General features: G+C 36.3%; 1 protein-coding gene across 2 annotated transcripts in view; it reads right to left on the bottom strand.

Moving 5' to 3' along the window:
• LOC132154945 (fibronectin type III domain-containing protein 3B-like) overlaps nt 1-14,349 on the bottom strand; it is a 132,790-nt gene that overhangs the window by 9,480 nt on the left and 108,961 nt on the right. For both annotated transcript variants that reach the window (XM_059563685.1, XM_059563684.1), the window contains exons 14-23: nt 14,177-14,263; nt 12,218-12,356; nt 11,082-11,153; nt 10,500-10,618; nt 9,823-9,928; nt 8,462-8,634; nt 6,302-6,415; nt 5,992-6,141; nt 4,889-5,169; nt 2,257-2,472 (exon numbers count right to left, since the gene is read on the bottom strand). In XM_059563685.1, the coding sequence (XP_059419668.1) occupies nt 2,257-2,472; nt 4,889-5,169; nt 5,992-6,141; nt 6,302-6,415; nt 8,462-8,634; nt 9,823-9,928; nt 10,500-10,618; nt 11,082-11,153; nt 12,218-12,356; nt 14,177-14,263 (1,457 nt within the window). The remainder of the gene's footprint in view (nt 1-2,256; nt 2,473-4,888; nt 5,170-5,991; nt 6,142-6,301; nt 6,416-8,461; nt 8,635-9,822; nt 9,929-10,499; nt 10,619-11,081; nt 11,154-12,217; nt 12,357-14,176; nt 14,264-14,349) is intronic.

A 14,349-nucleotide genomic window follows, 5' to 3' on the forward strand; every position in this document is an offset into this window, starting at 1 on the left:
CATCATTACTCTATCTTCAGTGTCACATGATCCTTCAGAAATCATTCTAATGCTGATTTGGTGCTCAAGATTGTTTTTATTATTATTATTATCATCAGTGTTGAAGACAGCTGTGTTGCTAAATATTTTATGTTAAAGAATGCTCTTTTATGCCCATTTCTAACACAAAAAAAGTACATAATGACATTGTAAAGCAGCCCCAGAGTTCCCAGGATTGTATTTTTCTTGGTCTCAATTACAATAAATTAGGTGCATATTTCTGATATTTGTAGTGGGCTCTTGGTATCCTCATGCAATGTCCCATCCTAGCACAACACCACCAGTCTATACACAAACACCTCAGGTCAAAACAGACAACAAAGCAGCAGCTGCTATTTAATGACTGCTTCCAGAGATATTTTGCCAACCTCAAAAAAAAAAAAAAAAAAAAAAAACCCTGCCAGCTCGGCTAATGAGATGAAGGCAACAGACCATTGACCTACAGTTCATACTTTATATTCTCACTATAGCCTGTCAAACTATTCTCTTCATGTTTTTTTCATTCAAGGCCGTGTTGGAATCCTGGCTTGGATTGATACTCCTTTTCTGTGCATACTGTATGTACTAAGCACATCACTTACTGAATTACAAAATGAACTCCAGAAAAAAAAGTATTTTTCAAAAAGTAAGACAACAAGAACAAGAGGAGGAGTCCACAGAAAAGTGTTTTAATACAATAGCTGTTATTGCTGGTTTGATGCATAGTACATTTATGATTACCATGGCAATCTGACCAGAAATAAAATGTGTAATAGCAGAACTAGTCTATTTCTAAGCCATGCTGAATCTAGTCTCGCTCGATTGTGCAGTTGGAATTAAATTTTGATTAAGCAGCTGAATCAATCATTGTTAAGATCATAAATGCTAATAAAGAAAATTATAATAAAACAAATTCACTGTAATGCACACCAAAGATGGCAATTGGATCTTATGCCTTTAGTAAATGTGCTTATTGCTGTAATTTGATCAGGACTAACACATATTCATGGAAACATTATGCTATTAGTTGATAACCCCTGTTTATGATTATGATGTTTCATTTTGTAACTTCCAGTCTTGAATAAGATGCAAGAAAAGCCTTAATAACATAATAAAAGTTAACATTTGGTATGAAAATACAGTGGCCCCAACAAGTATCTGAACAACATTTTGAAATCAAAATAGTTTGACTGAACACTACACCATCAAAGGTTTTTTTTTTTTTTTTACACCATCAAAAGTTAAAAAAAAAATTAAATAATACTTTTATTCAGAAAGGATGCATTAAATTATTTAAAATCCTGAAATAAGCTATACATTAAGCAGCACAACTGTTTTCAGTCTTAATAAAAATATGAAATCTTTCTTGAGCAGCAAACCAGCATATTAGAATGATTTCTGAAGGACACTGAAGACTAGAGCAATTGCTGCTGAGATTCAGCTTTGCCATCACAAGAATAAATAACATTTTAAAATATATTAAAATAGAAAACAGTTCTTTTAAACTGTAATAATATTTCACAATAATACAGTTTTATGCATTTTTAAACAAATAAATACAGCCTTGGTGAGCATAAGATATTTCTTTTCAAATATTAAAACATAACTTTAAAAAATCATGCAGACTCCAAACTTTAGAAAGAGTATGTATAAACTGTATATATCCCTGGTGCAGGTTTGGTAAAGATTAATATTATTAGCACCTCTCTGCCATTTTGAAAAGCTGTAACTGGCTAAAGAGAATCATTAGAATAATTAGAAAATTAACCAGTCTAACACTAAAAGGATTTTGTCTGGGAATTGGGGAATTCATTATATTCTATTAAATGCCCATCTGTCAGGCCTGTTGCCCGCTCACAAATACTGCCAAAATTCCACTCTGCCAAGGAAAACAATCAACAGTTACAATTAAATCAGGATATGAGGCAAACTGAAACTCGGAGAGGTTAAAAAATGTAGTGGCCTGGCCGATCTACAGGCATGTCTATAATAGTAAGGCCTACAGACCTTTAACATTAATTACACTTTGAAAGCTTTCAGTGGTTGAGCTAAAAAAACACAATACTAGCTAAAATGTTTAAAAATAAAAGTATATAATGCCAAAAAATTGCTGTAATCTAATGACAGTTCACCTGGACTAAATAACATCATTGCTCAGTGCGCTTTCAAAATGAATTAAATTTCCTTTTTAGCGGTGCATCTACTGCCATTTATTAGGTGTAATTGAGATGAAGTGACCTTCTGTTCTTGTCCTCCATCTGCAAGTTGTACACCATCTCTTCTCCAAGTAGGCTCTTGGCACTGCTGCTGTCTCCCCACTTGAGTTTGAGGCTCTGGGGTCCAGCGGCAGTGCACTCCAGTCGGGGCGGGACAGGGGGCAGCGGCCTGGTGCGGGCCAGCAGGGGAGGGCAGAGGGGACCAGGACCAATCTCATTCACTGCCTGAATCTGCAGACTGACACAGCACAGAGAGTCTCATTTAAACCTTGTACATCAGGTGATCCTTAGGGCTGGGTGATTTGATCTGTATAAGGTGCAGAGCTAGAGATACAGCGTTTATGTTTGTGCTGCTATCAGTGAGCAGGACTGCCTTACGTTATGGAAGTATTTAACCTACTGGATTATAAAAACAGGCATTATCACATAGTTTTTTCATGAAATTTCCTCCCAAAAATATTATGATACATCACAATTACTGTATACAGTCATTTTATAACACATTGGTAAATAAGATTTTGGTCATCCCTACATGATATATGATATAACACCAAAAACCCTTGACTACCATCAGACAGCGAGTAATGACACAGAGCAGTGTGACTGATGGGCTCAGTATGAAATTCTTCCTTATTCCTCAAAATAAATATTTCAGTTTGAAGATGACTATAAAATGATTTGCGCATGTGTCACACAAAAAAAAAAAAAAAAAAAAAAAAAAGCTGTGGTCTCAAGAGTTAGAAGCAAAGTAAAAGTGCTTCCTATTTTTTCCCAAGCTTTAAGGATCAGTATGAAAGACTTTACCTGACCTTTACCACAAGACCTCCTGACTGAGACAAAGTAGCTTTGAGGCTTAAATCAATAACTCATTAAGAACATAATTCCTGATAAACTTGCTTCTTCAACAAATCCTTTCAACAACATATTCTATGCAACACACTTATGTTGCTTCCAAAAGAGAGAAAGCCAAGCAACTTGTTTACTTCATGTCACAGCTGAACTGTATATTGTAAAGCAACTGCACTGCAAAATCACAGCAAGTGGATTTCATTTCTTTTCAAAACACAACAAATGTCAACAGAGACACCTGGTATCATCAATAACAGGGCTAAAGTGACTCACTATACTAGACTCATTCATGTTCATGTTTTAAAAACAGAGTATGGCTTAAAGCTGCCGTACATGCAGGAGGTGAGCAGATGACACACATATGAGCAGCTTCATATGAATGTGCATGTATCATTGGAGAGCAGGGGGTTTCACATGTTTAACAACAGGCCAACAGATGTGTCCTAGCTTTGCTGGTAACCAAAGAAAAAAAACACTTCACAGCCTTTCCACAACATACACATTTCTTATCATTAATTTACACACACATAAGTACATAAATACAATATTCATTCTATGATATTACTTGCATTTATTTCAAAAACACCATCAACAAAAATACACTTATAAAATACAACTAAAACTGTCTTTTCTCTTTGAAACAACAGCTCGTTTTACCCAGTATTTTGTAGCTTCAGCTTACTCAGCCTTGATGTGAAATGAGATGTGGTCGATCTCTTCACTCACTGCCACTCTAAGAAGTAATAAACCACGTCAGGCCGAGTTTTGCTCACTTGAGGATGTAAATAACTTCCTTAACTTTCACCTTGCTAAGCTCGATCAAATTTGTATTTGTCGACTGAAAGTGCTTTGTGTAGGAGCCCATCATTCAAGGATTATGCCTTGTCATATTGTTCAATCAAATAGAACCAAAATCAATTTCTGGGTTTTGAAAAACTGAAGGGTTGGGGAGTCTGGACTGGAATTAACAGCAGCTCTTCCACAATACCAGACTGTTTGGTTGACATTTAGCTGAAAACAATACATACTTTAACCTTTCAAGAGATTGCATTAGTCTGTACGCCCCTAATAACAAAAGACATAATCGATCTAGGAGAGATCAAATGACCTTACAGTCTGCTTCACAACGGAGCCGGCTCAGATCTAGTCCTGATTCACATACAGTGGAGTTAAAATTGTTTATTTTTACTTCAACCTGGAACTAAAATAACATTATGCTGTAAATTGACATATTTAAGATTCTCAGTATTTAAATTCACTGATCACAATGCTAATATGTGACATTACTAACTTAACCCATTTGTACGGTGGCCGAGACAGCTCAATACGCTGCAACTTAAGAAAACACATGCAAAATTTTTTTTTCTGATGGAGACACTTATATGTGCACTGTGGAGGCCCCATGCAGTGATAGATGTCCTGTTATGGATGCCACTTCATAGATACACACACAAACTCTGCCCTCTGGCCTTCTCTTTTCATTAGCTTCCGATTAGCGTCATTAACACGCTGCTGTTTACCCACTGCTATCCTGGGCAGGGGGAGGAAACAGACAGCGGGGGTGACGTGGTTGTGGCGTCACGCTTCGCTGAAATGGACAACTTTGCAGAATGCAAATGAGACCTGAGATGGAGTGTAACCGCTCCCCGCAGGACACAGTTTGGGCTCAGAGGGAATGGGAAAGCTAAGTAGTTATTAGTTAAGACTGTTTTCCCATATCGCAGAAGTGCTTATGTAAATCACCAGATAAATGTGATCTGGTGGACAGAATGGTGGTGTCACGATGTGCATATATATATACATACCTGTATTCAGTGTCAGGCTGTAGGTTCTGTAGCACATAGCAGGTGCTGGTGCCCAGGCTGATGAGCTGCTCTCCCAGTTTAAGTGTGTAGGATGTGATCTCCGCTCCATTGTTGCAGGGCTCGTCCCATTTCAAAGCCAGGCAAGTGGAAGGTGTGTAGATGCCACTTTCTGTGGGGTCGTGCTCAAGTACACACAACACTGAGACCGGGTCAGGCGCGGTGGCGGGGGTCTGACAGCACACATGATCACTGTATGGTCCTGCACCTGCCTGATTCGCCGCCTTGATAGAGGGGGCAAAGTTCAATAAAGGTCAAAATATTTAATCAATATTTAATCATTTTAAAAGTTAGCTGTTAAAAGGTTTTTCACATTTATTTAATTCATAGTTATGACTGGTTTAATCAGTTCTGGATGATTTCTAAAAATTGTCAGTAAATGACAAATTAAACTATATAGTGGCATCTGCATGAATTGCCAAATATATATATATATATATATATATATATATATATATATATATATATATATATATATATATATAATATATATATATAATTTATAAATACATATTTTACAATCTTAATCCGATTCTGTAAAACATTTTGAGCTGCATGACTACATTTCCTAATAAATAATTAGGTTAATTAATTAAATAATTAATCCTCTTATTGAATTGTTTTTACCATATGACGTCATCTGGGCATGACTGTTACCAGCTCATTTATTTAAAGCATAATGACTCAAACATTTTTACAGCCTCACTGTGCAAGATGATGCAGTTAATGAAGCGGCAACTTTCACTTTTCTTTTCAACTTTTCCTGTCACTCTGCTCATTTTAGTAAATGCTAAATATGATAAATATGGCACAAAAATCTATCCAAAGATAGAACGACTCACTGTAAATTGTAAAATAGAATAAAACCACATCATGCACTAATCAGTTATTTACAGTACACTTTCCTCCTCCTAAGGGCGTTGTACCTTATAAAAGAAAGTAACAAAAGACTTAGCTATATATTATTAATTACAAATAAAACACAGGGCATTTCTAATACAATTAAAAGGCATTATGAAAGTGAAAGGAGGGTGAAATATTAATACCAGTAATCTGCAGTAGTAATGAATAGCAGGTGTGAGGTCTGAGATCTCACACTGCGTATCAGGGCCACAGTAGATCAGCTCCATGGGCTCTTCCCCTCGGCCCCACTCCAGACGGTACTCAGAGATGTCGGCCCCTGAGCTCTCTGGACTCTGAGAGAGGCAGGGCATAAAATAATTTTTTGGCTGATTGTTTGAATCAAACAAGTACTTCAGCTCATCTGAACATCAATACTGACAGTACTGTTGAGTGTGTTAAAGTAAAAACCCATGTCCTATTAATGATGGGTCCGCTTTAAATATAATAAATTACCTCCCAGCTGACCCGCACACAGGTATTGGACATTAAGGTGAGGGATGGTGCTGCACACTGGCTAGGAGGACCAGCTGCGGTTGTTATTTCTGTTGGTTCAGAATATTGCCCATACTATGAGCAAATGAAAAGAGACAGAGAAAGAAAAAAATAATTTTTAACTATTATTTAATTATTAACTAATACATCATATAAAACATTTTATATGTAAATATGTTTATTTATGGACAAGTAAGACCCAAAAACAAGTAAGACCCAAAATCCTGCATTACATCCTTTTGAAAGCAAAGCATGTCTCAAGTACTGCAATCTGATGCGAGACACATCAAAGACGCATCGAAGCTTCACTTGTGGGAATTTGTCTCACACAAACAATGTAAAACAGAGAAGAGGATTGAATTCACTCCTCAGCCTCTAGTGTTCACACTGAATGCTGTATTAACACTCCTGGAAATAAGACAGGGAACAGTGCTTAATTCGAAAAAGAAAAAGTAAGACAACCAGAGCTGATAAAGTAAGACACCATCACATCATACTGCCAGAAAGAGAAATCCTTGGAAAAGATGGAGAGATATCTATGGAAGCTCATTTCTGCCACATTAAAAGAAAGTAAAATAATCATAAAAACAAAGAATAAAATAATCACAAAAAAAAAAAAAAACAAGGAATTTAAAAACTTTAAAAATGATTTAAAAAATTTTTTTAATGAATTTAAGGTTTCGGGTTGCATAAAATACAGTGCAATTCATAAAATACAGTGCAATCAGTTCGGACATCTCACAGTGCTCATTCAATAAATGCACAGCTAAACAGTTGAGATTTGAGTCTAGATTTAAAAAATGGCTATTAGCATCTATTAGCATATTTGATCTCTTCTGGAAGCTGATTTCAACTGTGGGCAGCATACAGTAATAACTAAAAGCAGATTCCCCTTGTTTTGTGTGAACCCTTGGTGTTTCCAACTTACTCGATCCTAATGATCTGAGTACTCTGTTAGGTTTATATGAAGTGAGCATATCTGCAATTAGCAGATCTAACATCAAAATTATGGCATACAAAATTTTTATTACAAAATAAATGCCAAAGTTGCGACAAAGTCACAATTATAAGATTAAAAGTCATAATTACGATAAAGTTGACATTATGACATTAAAAGTCAAATTTATGACAAAGAATTTAAATTATGAGGCACAAATATATTTATGAAAATTGACAAATTGTCTTTTTATTTCTTCAGTGGTTAAAATTCCCAGCAGTACAACCCCAATCTTTTTTGTGTTCCTGTCATTTTACTGACGACTGCTTCTCTAACCTCGCTCAAAGAAGGTACGCAGTTTATTTGGACCAGCTGGCTCCACTGAAACACAACCTTGTAAGTATGATAAATAATAGATGTTTATATTCTCTATTGAGCATTCAAAATACGGAATTAAGGCAATGGGCGCATCAGACTGGGCCATCTGACCAATCAGAGCAAAGCGGGCTCATGGAAAGTTGGGGTTTAGAGAGACTGAATCTTTAACTGCTTCGAACGAATCATTTCAGAATTGCTGGAAAATTAGGTGATATTAAATGCGTGGAGAAAATGAAAGCACTTTTTGACCTTGCGTGCATGTAAATCTATTGTAGGAGACTCCCAAAACAATATTAGACACCTTAAAAATGGCATAATGGGGCACTTTAAAATTTGAATAATTTTGTAAAAAATAATTCTTACTTTTATGTCATATTTATCTCATACTTATATCTTAGCATCCTCGAATCCTTTAATTCCAAACTGATTCAAAAAATTATTGTCTGGTTTAGACCAGTAATAAGGAGACTGAACCTGAGGTGCATTATTGTACGGATAGGTCAGAAAGGTCGCCAACCAACCAACTAGTCAACAAACTAATCAAAGGTTGATGAATTTGTTCATTTTGTTCAACAAAAAAATTAATAAAAATAATAATAATAGCATTAATACTATTAGTGGCAGTGCATAAAAAAAAATTCTGAATCACATAAGCTCTGAGAAAGTTTTAGCATGCTGTTAGCCTGATATGCTACCCTGGCAATAGTCCTTTGGACAGTCTAGTCAACTAGTTATAACAACCCATCATTGCTAAGCACTGGATGTCAGTGAATCTCTTGATATTAGATCCTTGATTTGTCACTCACCCCTGCCTCATTGGCAGCACGTAGGCGGAAGCTGTAGGTGGCGCCGGGGAGCAGACTGCCCACAGTGCACTCAAGATCAGAGCCATGATAGACCTCGGTAGGCTCAGACTCTCCCTCCCTCATTTCCAAACTGTACTCACTCACCTCACATGCCCACTCAGAGGAGGGACAGTCTGAAAAGAAGGACAGAGACAAAGCACTTCAGTACAGCAATTCATTACAGAATTAAAATGGCAGGAATTACAGGTTCATTTAATATTTGATATTAAAAGTAAGGGGTTATTTTAAGGAAGAGCGAATTACAGCTTTACAACTTCAGATCAACAAAGTTTCTTGTCCAAATCCTGAATCCAAAGTGTTTACTTAAAAAGTCTGGAATAAGCAGCTCAACAATAGTGCTCCCATTAGACCCAGAATTCACTCCCCGGTGAGGGTGTTTGGCTATTAACTCCAAACCGATAGCTCTGGCACAGGGAGTCAGCAAGTCAAGTGCACTACAAGAGCATCATTCTAGTCTAGAACTGGAAAATATGTGCAAGCTGATAATGTTACGTTGAGGAAATGTAGCAAAAATGGTGGAAATATTGATATTAAGCTATTCCTGGATATGACAAAGGGGTTTTGTGTCATTGGGTAAATGCTACAGAGAGTCTTTCACATTATCAGAATTGAATCAGAAACTGCAGAGTAGGGTTGTCAAAATGACTGAAAAACTAAATTTGAATTTAAAAGGCATAATTTCAGTTGGGGGAAAAAAGCTTTCAGCCACAAGAGGGCATATTGCGCAAAATATTATGCATGTTTCTTCAAAGCGCAATAAAATAACATGACTATCTTAGAAAAAAAAAAAGTATATAATGTTTAAAAAAACCATGCACCATGCATTTATGTATAGTATAATACAAATGATAGAAAACCAATCACAAAGAGCAGACTACTTTCTTCATTTAAAAAGATGAGCTAGAGTGGGATGGTGAAAAGCTTGTGCAAGACGCAAGTGCAATGCTGATAGATGTCCCTCTAGAAAATGTGATAAATATGTGTTCTGTGTGAACGGCTTGGTTTCAGTTTTGACGTAAACAACGTCTTCTCCACACTGATACTCTTGTTTTCTGCAATATATTGAATGAACAATGTAGCAGCGCCGCATCTAGTATGTTCAACTGGACAGGCTAACAAAAGCCTTAAAATGTAATGACACTTACATGTTACTTACATAATACTAAACATGAAATAAAAGAGGCTAAGGAATGAAAAACTGTCAGAAGTGTTAAGTACTGTACAGGAAGGACAAAGAATGATAAAGAAAAAGAGAAACGAATTATGTTGTGGGTTTACGTACTGTATGCAGATAATCTTACCCCATTGTAAGTTCACTTCTTTGTGTTTTGCTTTACCCACGATTCTTGGAGGCTGGCAACGTCCTGGAGCAACAGATAGCGTACACACAGGCAGACTCTCAGAGCACTGCAGGGACACAAGCATAACAATTATGTATTTATATCTATAACTGTAACAAATAGGTATGTGATTTACACTACTGTTCAAAAGACTGCAGACTATTTTTTTTTATTTAAGTAATCAAAAGTGATGGCAACAACATTCGTCCAACAAGGACGTCCATGTCAAATAAATGCAGTTAAGGTTATGGTCAACGAAAATATTAAGCAGCACCTGCTTCTAACATTGGTAATAAACATTGGTTGAAACTGGGTTTCAAAAAAAAAAGGTCATAAAACTGAATCCCATTCTTTATACAGTTTTTTGAAAATAACAACAGAAGTGATGTTTTGATTTTTCTTCTTTTTTATTGCTAACACCAGACACCTCAAAAATATTGCTGAACTGAAAGAAAAAAAAAATCTTCCTGGAACTCTTTAAATAAATATTTATATGGTGTGTTTTGTTGTTGTGAATTGCAATACACATACTCATTCCTGCAAATATAGAGCCATTTTTGTATGCAAACAATTCTCTATTCTTTCTGAAAGCATTTCTTTTGAGATCTCGTTTGGACAGAGGTGACGTAAGCGGTTACCTGGCTGTGGCCGCCGGTGCTGATGCTGCAGGTGCGCAGTCTGTAAAACGTGCCAGGTTTCAAGTCCTCACACTCACACTCTGTGGCAGGCCCACTATAGGCAATGTCCCACTGATTGGCTACAGAATACAAAAAAAAAAAAGAGGTTAAGCATTCACAGGACAAACAGCTGGCCAGGGAGTCAGTCATTCATGCAACTGTTCCTAAAGCTTAATGAACTCATTGCCAGATAAAACACAAAGGTAACGATGGACATTCAGGAGCTATATTTTGTATTCGAGTATTTTTGCCTATATGAAATTCCTTTTAGAGAAATAAAAGCTCTGACAGCACTAATGGAGTACATGTGTAAGAAAAGAGGACACAAGTGACTGTAAGGACACAGAACTGCAATGTTCTTACAAAAGGGTTTATGTGAAAAAAAGAAGAAGAAAAAAGACAAGATGGATGTCTAAATACTTTTGAAATAAAATTGAGATGTAATTAACCAAGGACAAAAATATACTTAAACATGCAGACAGATGGCTTTAATCACAAAGCATGTCAAAGTGATGTATCGGTGTTGCATACATTAATACACACCATCAGAATTTCCTTCGGAAATCTCTAAGAGGTATTTCAAGATTTCTGAACCTCCATTGTCTTGTGGAGGATCTGTTGCGTGACAATACAGACAGGATATTAGAAATATATACACACACACACCGATATGTTTAGCATAAAATACATACAGTTCCTTTGAAAATTATTTAAACAACAGCTTAACTAGCTGTTATTTAAGGGTACAAAAGAAATAAAGCTGTATAAAATTAAATGGGTGTATTAAATGGGTCAGAACACATATTTTTTATGTAATTTCTTCCTGAGGTCCGCTTCTATTGTTAGTTACATTTATTCATTTAGCAGACACTTTTATCCAAAGAAAATTACAAAAGAGGACAAAAAAAAAAAAAAAAGATTGAATACAGTAATGTTGTTTTTGCCAAAAACATTGTAATTTCGTAATTTACAGTTAAATATGCATTCATTAAGCCAGAATCAAATATTTTATTTGCTACTGTAAGCACTGAAATCTACAGTATGTTTTTATTGTATTAATAAACTTTTTTTTTTAAAGATTGAGGGACATTTGATTTCACCCTTTAGCTATTTAGACCTGACAACTGTTGTTTCCCTTTGCATTGACTGTGCAAAAACTCTCAGTCTAAACTACATTTCAGACATTTGCCCTTGAAGTTTATGCAGCTGTATGAAATCAAGTGTTTGGTTTATTACTATGGGGAAATAAAGAGGGAATTATCACACTGAGAACACGATACAATTGCAGACCTCGTCCTACTTGTGTTTGCAAACAAGGAACTGAACTGGAAAGTGGCAGGAGCCAAGCAGTGCATCACAAAAGAAGATGTCAAGGTGAGATGGTGTGCGGATGGATGACGCACACGTCAGATAGAGAGAGAGCAATACTAGCACTATAGGACATTACATTTCATGTAGGTTTGTAAATACAAACTTTACAACTTTATTTTTAATATTAATATTACATTTGCAGATATTTCTTCTCAATTTCCAAGATTCAAAAGGTCAAGCTCCAAAGCAAAACAGATTGCATCTTTTCCCAAACATAAATGAGATTTCCAATTTCCCTCTCAGTCAGAAACCAATTCAACAAATACAGCAACTCAAAATGAACATTTCAGCTGCACAAAAAGCCATACCCCATTTGACACTGAAGCTGTACGGTCTGATAGGGCCCTTGATGGAGGGTCTGGAGGGGGGTCCAGGTTTGTCTGGACTGGTTTTACACACCAGTACCTCACTGGGACTGCTCCTGCCCTCCAAGTTTGAGGCTATGAGCTGCAAGACAAAAAACTTGATTGTTTAAACCCAGAACAGGCTTAATTATGTACATAAATATTTTTGTGCGTGTGTGTGCCTTTTTTTGCCACCAGGTGAACTTTGTAAGTCTGCTTCGAAAAGCATCACTAGGGCAAATCTTGTTGAATTGCATGCTTTGAGATATCATTCATTCATATGGGTTTTGTTTAAATCCCTATGCTATGGTGACTATATGTTCTCTTGATCCCAGATTTGTCCTGGCTGGGATTTCTAAATTGCTTAAATGTCAAAGTTTTGCCTTTTTCCCCTGTTGTTTTCATAGTTGCTTAAGGTAATGAATGAAAAGTAGTTTGAACAATAGCATGCAGGTATCATACATAATCGAGGAATTGTCAGGTGCGAGAAATGGAACAGTGAAAGTAATGCAAATACACATATAATGTATGATGACTGTAGAGAGCATGTCAATAGGAAAATAAAACCTGGACGTTTTAGGTAATTTAGAAATCCCGGCCAGGACAAATCCAGGAAAAAGAGGCCAAATAGCCTCGCAGACACGCATGAAACGCAAATCTGACCACTTTTTGAGACACATCTTTGTGCATATAAAACGTAAAATTATAACAAAAATAGAAACCTTTACACACAGCCTAATAAAGAGCTTCTGTACGCAAACAAACCCCCACAAATGCAGAGGTAGTGACATAACACATTTACACACTCCCATTATTTGCACCTGCAACTGTAATGGACATCTCCACTTAAATAATAAAATGCAAAAAACCCAAGAGGTGTGTGCACCATTCAAAGGAATTATAGTTAATTATGAAAGCACTTAAGCCAGACCCACTCACTGCATTACAGCAGCACTTGACGTGGGCTGCGGTTCACTCATAATTGGATAGGAGAGTTCACTATATGAATGTGACAGAAGAAAATATATGTGATGATAAAAAACAACTGTGGTATGAGTCAGTGGAGCACAGAGAGAGGTTAAAGCAGTTTGTTACCACTGTAATTAACAATGTATTACTCTAGGCTTAATTTTTCAGATGTCCCTGTAACACTCACACACTTCCTGCACATACAGTTACTCATTGACACAGGTAAACAAAACACTTTGTGCCTTTAAAGAGTAGGTGTTAAAAGCTGCACACTTCTGGCTAATAATTATTACACTACGCTTGACCAAAACATGAGGTCACTACGACTTTGCAATTAATATTTGACCAGGACTTTACAGAAAGAATGATTTTCTTCAAAACAGACAAATGCACCTCTTTGGTATTTCTGAGCATGTCAATAGCAATTCATTTGCATGTGTGGCAAAAGTGTCTTTAATGTGTTTTGTACTTTTTCTTTTGTGTCAACCCATCTACTGTACTACCTCACAGATCACAACAAATCAACAAGTAGTAAACATAAGTAAAAAAACAAAATAAAACCGGTGTGACACAACATTTGTCTGTCAACTCTAACATTGAAAATCTAATGTCTGATGTATATCCACAGAGTTTGAACCAGTGTGAATTCACTGTAGGCCTGTTTGTAACTTTTTGTGATACTTCTGTATCTTGTCCTTGGCTTGTCCTTAGCAGTGAAGTAGCCCACAGTTCCCAGCATGCTCTGCAAATTTGTGTTACTCTCCAAATTCCCAAATCATGTTGTGATCTATATTTGCCCCACAGGAAAACCAAGGTACTCTTTATTTATATGATATGCATTGCGATTATAATTAGTGGTGTACAATCTTACGAGCTCTGTTAATCACACAATAATGACATTTCGCACACATTTTGTGATATTCTAAGCTATAAAAAAAAAAAGGATTCACTCACCCTGAATTTATACTGCGTGCTTCTTTTCAGGCCCTGTACAGTACATGTCAAGTTTTCTCCAGTGTACTTTGGGTAAAACTCTGTTCCCTGCAGAAAATGATCATAAAACAGCATATTAAGTGACCTTATGTTATCATTAACACTATGCCAAGTAGCATTGGGAATCGTAAAAA

The sequence above is a fragment of the Carassius carassius genome, chromosome 12 (assembly GCF_963082965.1).
Source record: "Carassius carassius chromosome 12, fCarCar2.1, whole genome shotgun sequence".
Classification (NCBI taxonomy): Eukaryota; Metazoa; Chordata; class Actinopteri; order Cypriniformes; family Cyprinidae; genus Carassius; species Carassius carassius.